Here is a 13,102-nt window from a genome sequence, read left to right as displayed (position 1 = left end):
TTCTCAGTTTATCATGCTGTTTCTTGTTGGTTCAGCTGTGAGGATTTTTATTTTCTATATGTAGAGGTGTAATTCATACTGAAGGCAGTAGTCTTTGATCTTCATCAGTAAATGGTTTAAGTCCTGTTTGTTTTCAATAAGCAAGAGTTGTTGTTCATGAGTCTTCCTCCAGTCCTGACGTCTCATTCTTCTTCATTTAACTCAGCTTTTTGGATTACTTGTTCAACAAATAAGGTTATCTAACAGAATGCAGACGTTATCAAATAACATCGTTAATATCATGTAAAAGTCAAATTTTGCTGAAGATAATTTTAAAATGGTATCAGTAGTATAACAACAGAGTACGACCAGAATTTTAAGCCAAATTCAGAAAAGGAACAAGGAATATCACTGTTGATGTCAGATGGATCTTGACTGAAAGCCAAAAGAAGATCAGGAAGATATTTACTTGTGTTTTATTGATGATGCAAAGTCATTTCACTGTGTGGATTATAACAAGCTATGGATAACAATGAAAAGAATGGGAATTCCAGAACATTTAGTTGTGCTCATTCAGAACCTGCCCACAGGCCAAGAGGCAGTCATTTAAACAGAGCAAAGGGATTCTGCCGGGCTTAAAATCCGGAAAGCTATGGGTCAGGATTCAATCCTTTTATACACATATTCAGTTTGTATGCTGAACAAGTAAGTCTAGGCCCACAAGGCAGAAAAATGTTGTTTTGCAATCAGACAAGCATAAAACATTTTTTTTTTTTAAGGGAACAAAATGCATTCTATTATCTACTTTCTCAGGGCTGGCATCAGATATCACTCAACTGGCCAAATGGTTCTATGCTTATTATTCAGCAAATTTTTCCATCAGGGAATTACAGTGGGAGATCTTAGAGATGTAACTATGCCAATGTTATGTAATGAGAATGGGTTTTGCCATTGGGTCAACTCCAACCCATGGCAACCCTATGTGTGTCAGAGTAGAACTGCTCCGTAGGGTTTTCAGTTGCTGACTTTTTGGAAGTAGATCATGAGGCCCTGCTTCTGAGGCTCCTCTGAGTATACTCGAACCTCCAACTTTTCAGTTCTTCTTCATATAGTTTAGCTGCTTGGAGTTTTTTGCCCAAAATATAAGGTGATCCAACAAAATGCTGAAATCATTCAACAACACCATCAGTACCACACAATAGTTTTGCTGAAGATCATTGAAAAAATGGTTTAAGCATACATCAACAAGAAGCAACCCTGAGTGTGTTTCTTCTCATTGGTCTGAAAGTATTACACTCAATAAGTTGTCCTTCAGCGTTGCCAGACCTATTTCATAGTTTTGCTTTTACTCTGTGTTGACTTCAGTAAGGAATACTGAAAACCTGCCAACCTGTCATAGAAGTTTGAACAACTGTTGGTTTAAGAACTGCCTGGCTCCCTTCTGGTAATACCAGTTCTCACTCACAATTTACACACCTCCTGTGGGAAAATGTTCTGGAAAGACCGCTTGAACTAGACTGGTAGGAATTTGTTTCTGTGTTTTTTCTTACTCAACATTCAGTAGGTGAAGCCTGGCCGGCCGTTTAGACCTGAGGCGATGCATAAAGAAATGTCCGATTGCCACATTGAAGTACAGTTTGCATTCCTTTTGTTCTCTATCTTTGCTTTTTGTCTGAAACATTCTTTCCATTAATTCTTCCTCTGCAGGACTTCCCCACTTTACCAGGCAGCCAGAGAGCATGAATGTCACCAAAAACACAGCCTTCAACCTCACCTGTCAGGCAAAGGGCCCACCAGACCCAGTCAACATTTTCTGGATCCAAAATAGCAGCCGGGTTAATGATCAACCTGAAAAATCTCCCTCTGTTCTAACTGTTCCTGGTAAGTCTTTGCTGTTTGCTTAATTTTTTTTTTTTTTTTCCTGATAATTTGTTGTTAACTGCCATCCTGCCATCGAGTCGGTACTGACTCATAACAACCCTGTGTAGGGTTTCCGAGAAGCAGCTGATGAGCTTGAACCACTGACTTTGTGGTTCAAATGGACCTTGCAGTCCAGCGCTTTAACCCACAGCGCCATACCAGGGCTTCTTTCTGATAATGAAGGCTTAAGGGACCCCTGTTTTGTACCACCAGAGGGCAGCAAGGAGGGATGAAAACACAGGTGTGGTAGTTAGATTAGGGAACCAGGGAGGTGGTAAGACCAGTAGGAATCACCAGCTCAAGGGGTCCCCATAGGGTAAGGCTTGGAAATACAGGAGTGCCTGGCAATGAGACCAAGAGTTAAGTTGGTAACGGGGCCAGTATCCCCAAGTCTAGACACGGGAACCCTGCAGGTGTCTCCCATTGCAACTGTGGATTTACCAGCCTGGCCATTCTTCCCCTTAAGGAATCTTTGATGTAAAGACTTCTGTGAGGTTTAACAGCAAAGAAAGTGCTTTTGTCACCAGGAGCTATTGTGGGAAGATTGTGAATCATTGTGGGATTGTGGTTGACTTGACATTCCATAGTCATCTTGATTTCCATCCAAACGGGAGCCTCCTGGCCTCCTTCCCATCACTCCAGGGAGCACTGTTCTTCTCTGCACCGTTGATGTTTCCTGGGCTTCTCCTTGGCTCCTGTGACTTCATTTTTCAGAAACATCTGGTCTGGTTAGCTAACTGTTCCTCTCTTCCTTCCTTTCTTTATGCACTCAGCAAGGATTTCAGGATTGACTGCTATCCACTAGAGGCTCTGCTAAACACTGAGAGCACAGTGGTGCACTTCTGAAAACACTATCATTCTGGCCTTCTTCCCACTTTACTCCTCCTCCCTCACTGTTTCTTTGTCCTTGGCAGGCATTCGGAAGGTCCACCCTGGGCCCATTTCTTTTCACTCTGAGCTACTGGGCAAGTTCCTCCAGGCCTGGCTTCAGTATCCTCTTTGTGATGGTGATCTATAACTTTTTATCTCCAACTTGATATCTCCACTGAACTCAGACTTATGTCTCTAGCCATCTCCTTGACATTTCCACATGCTGAGTACACATTGTTGTTAAGTGCCATCCAGCCAATTCCAACCCAAAGGACCCTGAATAGGGTTTCTGAGAAGCAGTTGATGAACTTGAAATACTGACCTTGTGGTTCAAACTAACTTTGCAGTACAGCTCATTAACCCGCAGTGCCACACTAGGACCTCTGCTGGGTTCATATGTACAACTCTTGATTTATCCCCAGACTTGTTCCACCCCAGAATCCCCCACTTTAGTAAATGATACCACTCTTTGCCTATCCTTCCCTTTTCTCTTTTTTTTTTCCACATTGAAAGCATCAACAAGTTCTGTCAGTTCTACATTTACCATAGATCTAAATCTGTGTTTTCCCCATTTCTATTGACCACCAACTCTTTTTTTAAAAAAATTTTGTTAACACAAACAACAGTATCTTCATTACGGAAATCATGTGAATCTAATTCAGAACCAACTCAAAATCATAAAACAGGCCAGTCTTGCTGGTCTGACAGAAACTAGTGGAACCCCCAAGACTGTGGTCCTCTTTGACTCTTCAGGCCTGGAACTAAACTCACCTCCATGTTCAATTTTCAGCCAAACAATGTATAGATCTAAAAGGAGCTAGTGGTTACCAGTCAGGCTGCCAACCTCAAGGTCAGCAGTTCGAAACTACCAGCTGTTCTGCGGGAGAAAGATGAGGCTTTCTGCTCTCGTAAAGACTTACAGCCTCGGAAACCCTGTACAGGGTCGCTATGAGTTGGAACAAATTCCACGACACATAACAACAACAACAACAAGGTAGACAATTGTACCACAGAGGCACCACTTGTTAAAACAATCAACCACTCACATCTAGTGGGCAGTATTTACCCAGAGACAAAGGTCAGAAGGGTTAGAAGGAGTAATTGGAACAAAAATTATAGGGAGTAAATGGGATGGGCGATGCTTCTTTGTGACGATAACAAGCTGTATGAATCGTTGAGTTGAAAACTAATTCCCTCTGTACACCTTCACCCATTCATAATTTAAAAAAAGTTTTAAAACAAACAAAGAAACAAAGTCAGACCCAGCTAAGGAACCTGCCTTAAGACTGATTCCCACACCTCAAGGAGACCACCAGCTCATTCACTAAAGTGAAATTGTCACTTTCTTGTATCACTTTTTTTTTTTTTAAAGTCCCCAGCTGCTCCATCTCTCCACATCATCCTCTCTGCCTCCATCTCTGGTGTCACTGCTTCTCTGGGTAGGGTCCCGCTCTCTGCTCTTCTCCTTTGATGGTCCCAGGGACCTCCACTCCTAGACTGCAAAGTTAATCACTCCCTTCCTTGCTAAAAAACATCTACCTTTACATTTCCAACACTCACAATCAGTCCTGATAACAATTATTCACTATTGTATCGCAAGTGACCCATCTGCATTTCCTCTCATCAGCTCCGCCTAGACAGATTGGATACTACTCAGTGGAGATTCTACCTTCCTCCATGCCCTCTGGATCTAGGTTCTCTCTTGATAGCTTGTAAACCAATCACTTCTTGCCTTTGTAGCACCCCCAACTTTGGGTAGCCAATGTCCAAGTTGCCCAGCCCTGTCTACTCTGTGTATGGAGGGGGTGGGAATGATCCTTGCTATAAAGATTTGTTCCCTATTTTGAGTTACTGCATCAATAGATGTAGGTCAAGTTCATCAGATTACTCTTTTTTTCCTCTTCTTTCTTCTAGTTGAGCTCTGATCATCCAGTCATTGAAGTCAGGTCAACTGGGTATTATCTGCAAGTGTGGATGTTCTTGTGCATATGCCCTCTGTTCTTATCAGCTGAATGCTTCACTCTCCACTCTAGTCCTTTGTGGCTATGTCACTGACTCTGGGCCCAAGAGTCCCCAGGTCTTGCCACACTGCTGGCCAACCAGGTCTCCACCCGGGTTCACAGGAGTCTACTGAATGTTGTAGGGCTTAGCTTGCAACTTCATTGCTGATTTTTCCTCACTTCCCCTATCGGTGATGAACGTGGTCACCAATCAGAGTGTGTATTCCCATTGAGTCTTAGTCTTGGAAGGGGTTTGCTCAGAGGGGACTCAACCACTTGCCTTGATGTTTCCTGGGCGAGCAACTTACTTGTTCTTATAGTAATCTGTCGGTCTGCCTGTATTGTTTTATATTTTTCCTGTTGGTCTTTCTTTCAAGAAGTATCTTCTGTTCTTCTAGCCACTCCAGGCTGGTCTGCCCATCCTTCCAAGTGGAAATTTCCCACTTCTGAAGATTCTGATGCTGTTCAGAATTCCACCTATAGTCTTATGTAATGCAGAGGCTCTGCAGGAAGCCTACTTCACTGGGCACATTGTAGCCCCATTTTAGGTATTCCAATCAGTTATAGGCAGAAGATGGTCTTACAAGCTTTCTAAGGTGATATTTCTGGCTATTCCTTTCTCTCCCCCTCCAATATGACCTCCAACTCTTGAAAACATTACTGCAGTAGTTTCCTATTACTTCTAGCCTTGTCTCTCTCTAACCCATTTTATGCAGTGTTAACAGATCAAATCATTTACTTGCTGAAACTCCTTTGGTGGCTTCCCATTAGACTGATCCACAGTTTCTCCTGTGTCTTTAGACTCACATGCTTTACGTTCACCAGACTCTAATACAATCCCAGCCCACTCTCTCCTGCCTGCCATAGGAACTTTGCACTCTTTCTTCTATCTGCCTAAGATACTTTCTATGTGCCTCTGTTCTAGTTCTTCAGAGAGGTCTTCCTTGACTGCTAACTCTTAGCTCCTCCCACCCCCTGTTTACTCCCAATCACATGCTCTTTGATACTTCCTTCATTATACTTGTCACAGTCCATAACTGCCTTATTTTTTCGTTTAGTCTCCTTGACTCTCTTCTTTAGGAATGAGTGCTAAAGAAGCCTTGTCTCTCCCATTCACCTCTTCATTCTCAGAGCCCACAGTTCAATCTGACTCATAGTAGTGCTGAGTCAGTATTTACGGAGAGAATGGATAAACTTGGTGTCAGCCTGGAGCCATTATCTCTGAATCATTTTTATAACTCCTGATTTCCAGAGGAACGTTTTGCTTTCTCTGACTTTTTCTGAATATTCTTTAAGTTTCTCCACTGGTTTGATAATCTCTCTAGGATGGATGCTCTGAAATCCCATAACAAAGATTTTTTTCCCTCCATTGAGGTAAAGTTGACATATAAGTAATGTTCAGCATTTAAGTGCGCAGCCCAGTGAGTTTTGATAGTTATAAGAGTATACACACATGTAACCACAACTTCAATGAAAATATAGACCATTACATCACCTCTCTAGCAACCAGCCAATGGTGTTCTAAGGTGCTTGTTTTTGATATAGGATGTGGTGCTCCTCCCTCATGTTCTTTTCCAATCAGTGCCTGCCTCTTACTGGCAACACTGTTCTGATTTCTATCATCATAGATTAGTATCAGAAATAAACAACTAAGAGCACCATTAACTGCTTGCTGTGTCGATTTTTAATAGTCAGTTTGCAAATTGGGCAGCACATCATTTATGGAGTAAATCAATGCTCTGATTAATTAAAGTTTTCAAAGTGCTTGTATCATTTTAAAAGTCCTGGTAGCGTGGTGGAGTACAAGGTTGGCTGCTAACCACAAGGTCAGCAGTTCAAATCTATCAGTTGCTCCTCAGGAGAATGATGAGGCTTTTTGATCCTAGATAGATTTAAAGACTCACAAAGTTTCAGGGGTTTCAGTGAGACTGATCACCTAGATCAGTGAACAAGACAAGACTAAGTATAGTTTAAGGTATGACAGTAGGCATTAAAATGAACCCTGGTGGCACAGTGGTTTAGCGTACAGCTGCTATAAAAGGTTGGTCCACCAGCTGTTCTGAGGTAGAAAGATGTGTCAGTCTGCTTCCAGGAATATTTACAGCTTTGGAAGCCATCTGAGGCACCTATAATCTGTCCTACAGGGTTGCTATGATTCCAAATCGACTACATTCCAATGGTTTAGACTGAGTTAGATATGTTGTTACTGTTTGTTAAGTGCCATCAAGTCGGTTCCAACTCATAGCGACCCTCTCTAGGGTTTCTGAAGAGCAGGTGGTGAGTTTGAACCACTGACCCTGTAGTTCAAACCAACCTCGCAGTCTAGTGCATTATCCCACAGCCCCACACCAGGACTCTGAGTTAGATATAAAAATTAAAAATAATTTATTAGAAAAATTATTTTTAAGAACAGTTAAAGTGTGTGTGTTTTTTTAAAAATTTGGGCAACATAATGATTTTGAGATTCATCCTTGCTGTTGTATGTACTACTAATGTTATTATTATTTTATTGCTAAGCAATATTATATTTTTGAACATCTCTCACTCTGTCCCTCCATTGGTTTAGTGAACATTTGGGATGTTAATGGCTGTTGGCTATCATGAATAAAGCTGCTGTACATATTTATATGCAAGTTGTTTTGGGGGACGTGTATTTCTTATTTAATTTTGGATGACTACCTAGGAGAGCGATTGCTGGATCATGTGATACATTTTTTTTAAGAAAATGCCTTTTTCAATATGGTTGTATCATATTACATTCTCAGCAGTGGTGTATACTTATGTTGTGACCAGTCTTTTAATTTCAGATAACCTAGTGGCTGTGGGTCCTGGCGTGGTGATATAGGATAAGCACTGGACCGCAAGGTTGTTTTGAACCAAAGGTCAGCTTTTGAAACCCAGCAGTTGCTCCTCGGAAACCCTATACAGGGTTGCTATGAGTCAGAACCAATTCAGCAGCATTTAGCAACAACAACAATAACAACAATGCTCCTCAATGGAGTCCTGGTGTCGTGCAGCACTGGACTGCAACAGTTGGTTTGAATCGCAGGGTCGGCAGTTCAAACCCACCAGCTGCTCCTTAGAAATGCTAAAAAAGGGTCACTATGAGTAGGAATTGACTCCAGGACAACAACAAAAACAAGGCCCCTCAGTAGCTTCATATGCATATGAAAGTTGGACAATGAATAAGGAAAACTGCAGACTAATTGATGCATTTGAGTTATGGCATTGGAGACGAATATTAAAAGTACCATGGACTGCCAGAATAGCAAACAAATCTGTGTTGAAAGAAGTAGAGCCAGAATGCTCCTTTAGAAGTCAGGATGGTGAGACTTTGTCTCTCATACTTCAGACATATTATCAGAGGGACCAGTCCTGGAGAAGGACATCAAACTAGGTAAAGAGGAGGGTCAGTGAAAAAGAGAAAGACACCTCTCTAGCTCCAAATGAGTGGATTGGCACAGTGGCAGCAACAACGGGCTCAAGCTTAACAAAGATTGAGACTATGGTGCAGGGCTAGGCAGTGATTCATTCTGTTGTGCATAAGGTTGCTGTGAGTCAGAACTGACTTGACAGCACCTAACAACAACAACATGCTCCTCAGTGTCTCGGTGGTCTCCACGTGGCATCATTCCTACTCTCCTGTTTAGCTGGCTTGCTTCTAAGGCTAATCTGCTGTTTTGAGAACTTCGGAGGTCATTAAGTTTGGGACACATCCTACACTGAAAAAGTCTCATTAACATAGCAAAGAAAAAGCCATCCCCAAATTTGTACAGGCATAAGGTTCAGAGGAGCCCTAGTGAAGCAAAGGTTAAACTCTTGGCTGCTAAACTAAAGGTTGCTGGTTCAAACCCTCCAGCCCAGGAGAAAAGACCTAGCAATCTGCTCTCATAAAGAGTTGTTCCAGCTAGGAAACTCTATGGGGCAGTTCTACTCTGCCCTATGGGTCGTTATGAGTCACTGTCAACTCTGTGACACACAAAAACAACATCGGGGTTAGGATTTCAGTACATATTTTGGGGGGCAACACAATTCAACCTATAACAAAGGCAAAGATCCGTCCATATATGTTCATCTAGAACTTTTCTTCTTCTGAATTTTTCTCAGAAATTAGAAGAGTGTTTTTCTGGGATGCAGCTGCTGCGTACTGTTTTGTTTGTTCTAACTCATAGCAGCCTGAGGCTATAAATCTTTACAGGAGCTTAAAAGCGTTATCTTTCTCCTGCAGAGCAGCTGGTAGACTTGAACTTCTGACCTTGAAGATAGCAGCCCGACCTGCGCCACTAGGATTTGAAAATTCTTTGAAAAAACCTATGGCTATTGTCTCTCATTTTGGAGATCCGATTTCTTTCTCAATGGCCAGATGAACCCTTATAACTGCCACCTGTTTGTGGTTTATAACTATTTATAATTTATAGTCTTCTTTCTTCAATTTGAAGATAATTTTCCTTTGAAGGAGGAGATGGATGTGAAACAGGAACTGAGCATTTTTATAGTCTAATAGTATATTGTTGTTATTGTTAAGTGCCATCAGATCGGTTCTGACTCATAATGATCCTGTATAGGGTTTCAAAACAGCAGCTGATGGGTTTAAACTGCCGACCTGTGGTTAGAAGTATAAATCTTATCCTACAACACTACACCAGGACTCTTAATAGTATGCTTTTTATTAAATAATCTTTATTGTGGTGGTAATTATGTAAAGCTACCACATATGTATGGTAAAATTGCATAGAGCTACATACACACACACATGTGGAGTCCTGGTGTGTTGCTGTGGATAAATGCATTTGGATTGCAAAGTTGGTTTGAACCACAAGGTCGGTGGTTCAAGTTCACCAGCTGCTACTTGGAAACTCTATAAAGGTCTCCATGGGTTGGAATGGACCTGATGGCACTTAACAGCAACGACACGCACAAATAAATGAGTGCATACGTGACTGGTAAAATCTGAATCAGCTGTGTGGTTTGTACAAATCTCAGTTTTCTGATTTAGCTATTGTGTTGTAATTTCAGCATTAAGCATTTTGAATAACATTTCTTTTTTATAATTATGGAAGTATGCGTAAAAGTACAGAAAATTCAGAAAAGTGTTTTTGCATCCTGTTGCACATTTTATATAATTATAGCAAATACACTGATATTTCCTATTAGTGTATATGTATGTGTGTACACATATAGGTGATATTTTCTTTGATTAGAATTAGAATACATGTACAGGTTAATTTTACCCTTTTATCCTATAAATAATATATGAATACATATTCACTATAAACTGTTCAAACAATAGTGACATACCAAAGCAAAGCTTCTTTCAGAAATATTTCTAAAAGAGTTGTTGTTGTTGTTAAGTATTGTCGAGTCGGTTCTGACTCATAAAGATCCTGTATAGGGTTTCTGAGGAGTGGCTGGTGAGCTTGAACCGCCAACCTTGATATTCAAATTGACCTTGCAGTTCAGCACATTAACCTGCAGCACCACACCAGGGGAGTTAAGGTAAAAAAAATGTGCATGCTTCATATTTTGATATATTCTAATCACCTGCCAAAAATAACTTGCCATTATTTTTCCTTAGTAGAATATGACTTGGCTCACCAAATCATATGTACTCAACCTTAACAGTCTCTACTCGTTGCCAATTTGATAGCAATTTTTTTTTAATGTTTTATTGTGAATTGTGTGATAGTCTACATGGGAGAACGTTAGCTTTACATTCATTCCATCATCTATCATTTCATTGGCATAGTTACCATCCCGTGCATGCATCCTCACCCAACCAAAGGGTGTACCCTGGAATCCTGCACACACCCCCACCACAGTCCTCAGCCCCTTTCCATCTCCTGATCCCGAGTCCCCAGCCACATCATCTCTTGACATCGTCTTCTCTGTCTCCATCTCAGGCCTCACCGCTTCTCTGGGTAGGATCCCGCTCTCTGCTTTTCTCCATTGATGGTCCTAGAGTCCTCCGCTCCTAGACTGAAAAGTTAATCACTCCCCTCCTTGCTACAAAATGCCCACCTTTAGATTTCCAATCCTCACAATCAGTCCTGATAACAGTTATTCACCATCGCATCACAAGAGACCCATCTGTATTTTGTTTCATCAGCCCTTCCTGGACAGGCTGGACACTATTCACTGGAGACTCTACTTTCCTCCACGCCCTTTGGATCTAGGTTCCCTCTTGAAAGCTTGTAAGCCAGTCACTTCTTACCTTTGTATCCCTCCCCCCATTTTTGGTAGCCAATGTCCAAGTTGCCCATCCCTGTCTGCTCTTTGTGTGGAGGGGATGGGAATAGTTCTTAAAGAAGGGATTTGTTTCCTCTTTTGAGCTACTGCATTTATAGGTGTAAGTCATGTTTATAGAATTGTATCAGATGACGCTTTTTTCCTCTTCTTTCTTCTTCGGGTTGAGCTCTGTTTATCCCGTCATTGAAGCCAGGTCAAATAGGTATCATCTGTGGATGTTCTTGCTTGATAGCAATTTTTGATCTTTCAGAATGTCCGATTTATCCCTTTGCTTTCCTGTGTTTCCACAAGACAGTGGGTTACTTGAAGGCAGCCATTGAAGCTCTTCTTGCCCAGTCTTTAGGGTTCAGCTTAGTGCTAAGTAGTAGCCCTGGAAACAGCCACTAGCATTGTAGCTGTAGAAATGTTTATAAGACAATGCTTCCAAATGAGGGTGTGTATGGTACGATCAATCCACCTTCTAGCTGGGATGGCCATTTATAAGAAACAAAATGACAATGAAAATTCTTGCTAGCATTTCATAGATTTCAATTTGGAGCCACAAATTTTTCTAGAATTTTAAGAGTGGAAGCAAATTTATCTTAAAATGAAAACTCTTAAATAGCTGAGTTGGAATTCTCCATCTTGTTTCTAAATGACTACGCAGGATCCTTATTGCATTGCCCAAGCATTTTTCCTATTTGTTAAGGGTTTGAAATGCAATGCTGCTAAGTTTCATTGAAAATGCAGTTTAAAAAAACAAAAAACAAAAAAACCCAATGCTGTTGATTTTCGTTTTCTTAGTAATGTTGTTAAGTCATCCAGTCAGTTCCAACTCATAGTGACCCTGTGTAGGGTTTCTGAGGAGCAGCTAGTGAATTTGAAGCACCGACCTTGTGGTGAACAGTCCAGTCCTTATGCTACATCGCCACACAGCAGTGTTTGTTAAATGCTTGTTTGATGGCAGACCCGGCATACTGGTGCTATGTAGTGACGTGAATGCCAGGCCATGTAAGCATGTGCACGTCAGAAACCTGAAATATAATCGGATGCTCCTCTCTTTTCTCCTTCTAACGCACAGTCACGAGGTTCTGTATGTTGTTCTTCTCAAATGTTAGTTGCGTCATTCATCTCTTCCTCTGAATTTCTGGGATGGTCTTGATTCAGACTTTCCTGATAATCTACAGGACTGTTGCAATCACCTCCGAACTGCCATCCCTGCTTACTTCCATGTCCTTGCTCCTACACATACACGTTGAGTCATCTTCCACACTATCGAGAGAGAAATTCTACTAAAATGCATACATATGTTATTCCCCAGTACATGCAGACTAAAATCTATCATTTTACCCTGATGTCTTTGGGTCTCCTGATTACTTTTCCAGATCCCCTTCTGCCTTGCCTGCAAAGCTAAAAACTTGTGAGTCCTACTAAGCTCCTGGGAGGTTCTTGAATGCACTGTGTTCCCTCACTGGGCTGTCCCTTCTGCTGTTGTCTCACTGTCTGTCTGGTAAATCCCTGTTCATCTTCTCCAGGTGGGGTTGATGTTGTTAAGTGTCACTGAATCGGTTCCAGCTCATAGAGATCCTATATAGAGTTTCCAAGAAGTGGCTGGTGAGTTTGAACCACTGACCTTGAGGTTGAAACTGACCTTGCAGTCCAGTGCTTTATCCACAGCACCACACCAGGACTCTGAGGTTGATGTAGGCTTTTAAAAAGCCAAACCAAACCCATTCTGACTCTTATCAACCATATAGGACAGAATAGAGCTGCACCAAGGCTGTAAATCTTTATGGGAGCATACAACCACATCTTTATCTTACAGATTGGCTCATTGTTGTTGTTAAATGCCCTTGAATTGGTTTTAACTTACAGTGACCCTCTAGTCACTGTACTGGAACCACTACCCTCTGGTAGCATGTTGTTGTTGTTGTTAGGTGCCATCGAGTTGGTACCGACCCAAACCGACCTTATGCACAGCAGAACGAAACACTGCCTGATCCTGGGCCAACCTCACTACTGTTGCAATGCTTGAGTCCATTGATGCTGCCACTTGACCAATCCATCTCGCTGGGGGTCTTCCTCTTTTTCTCTGACCCTCCACCTTC

General features: G+C 41.6%; 1 protein-coding gene across 1 annotated transcript in view; it reads left to right on the top strand.

The window, feature by feature from the left end:
- The window catches only part of MERTK (c-mer proto-oncogene tyrosine kinase), a 120,760-nt gene that overhangs the window by 20,298 nt on the left and 87,360 nt on the right, over window positions 1-13,102 (top strand). The window contains exon 3 of the mRNA XM_006876450.1: window positions 1,687-1,860. Coding sequence (XP_006876512.1) covers window positions 1,687-1,860 — 174 coding nt within the window. The remainder of the gene's footprint in view (window positions 1-1,686; window positions 1,861-13,102) is intronic.

This window comes from Chrysochloris asiatica, unplaced genomic scaffold, assembly GCF_000296735.1.
Source record: "Chrysochloris asiatica unplaced genomic scaffold, ChrAsi1.0 scaffold00380, whole genome shotgun sequence".
Classification (NCBI taxonomy): domain Eukaryota; kingdom Metazoa; phylum Chordata; class Mammalia; order Afrosoricida; family Chrysochloridae; genus Chrysochloris; species Chrysochloris asiatica.
This window is presented reverse-complemented; position numbering and strand designations above follow the sequence as displayed.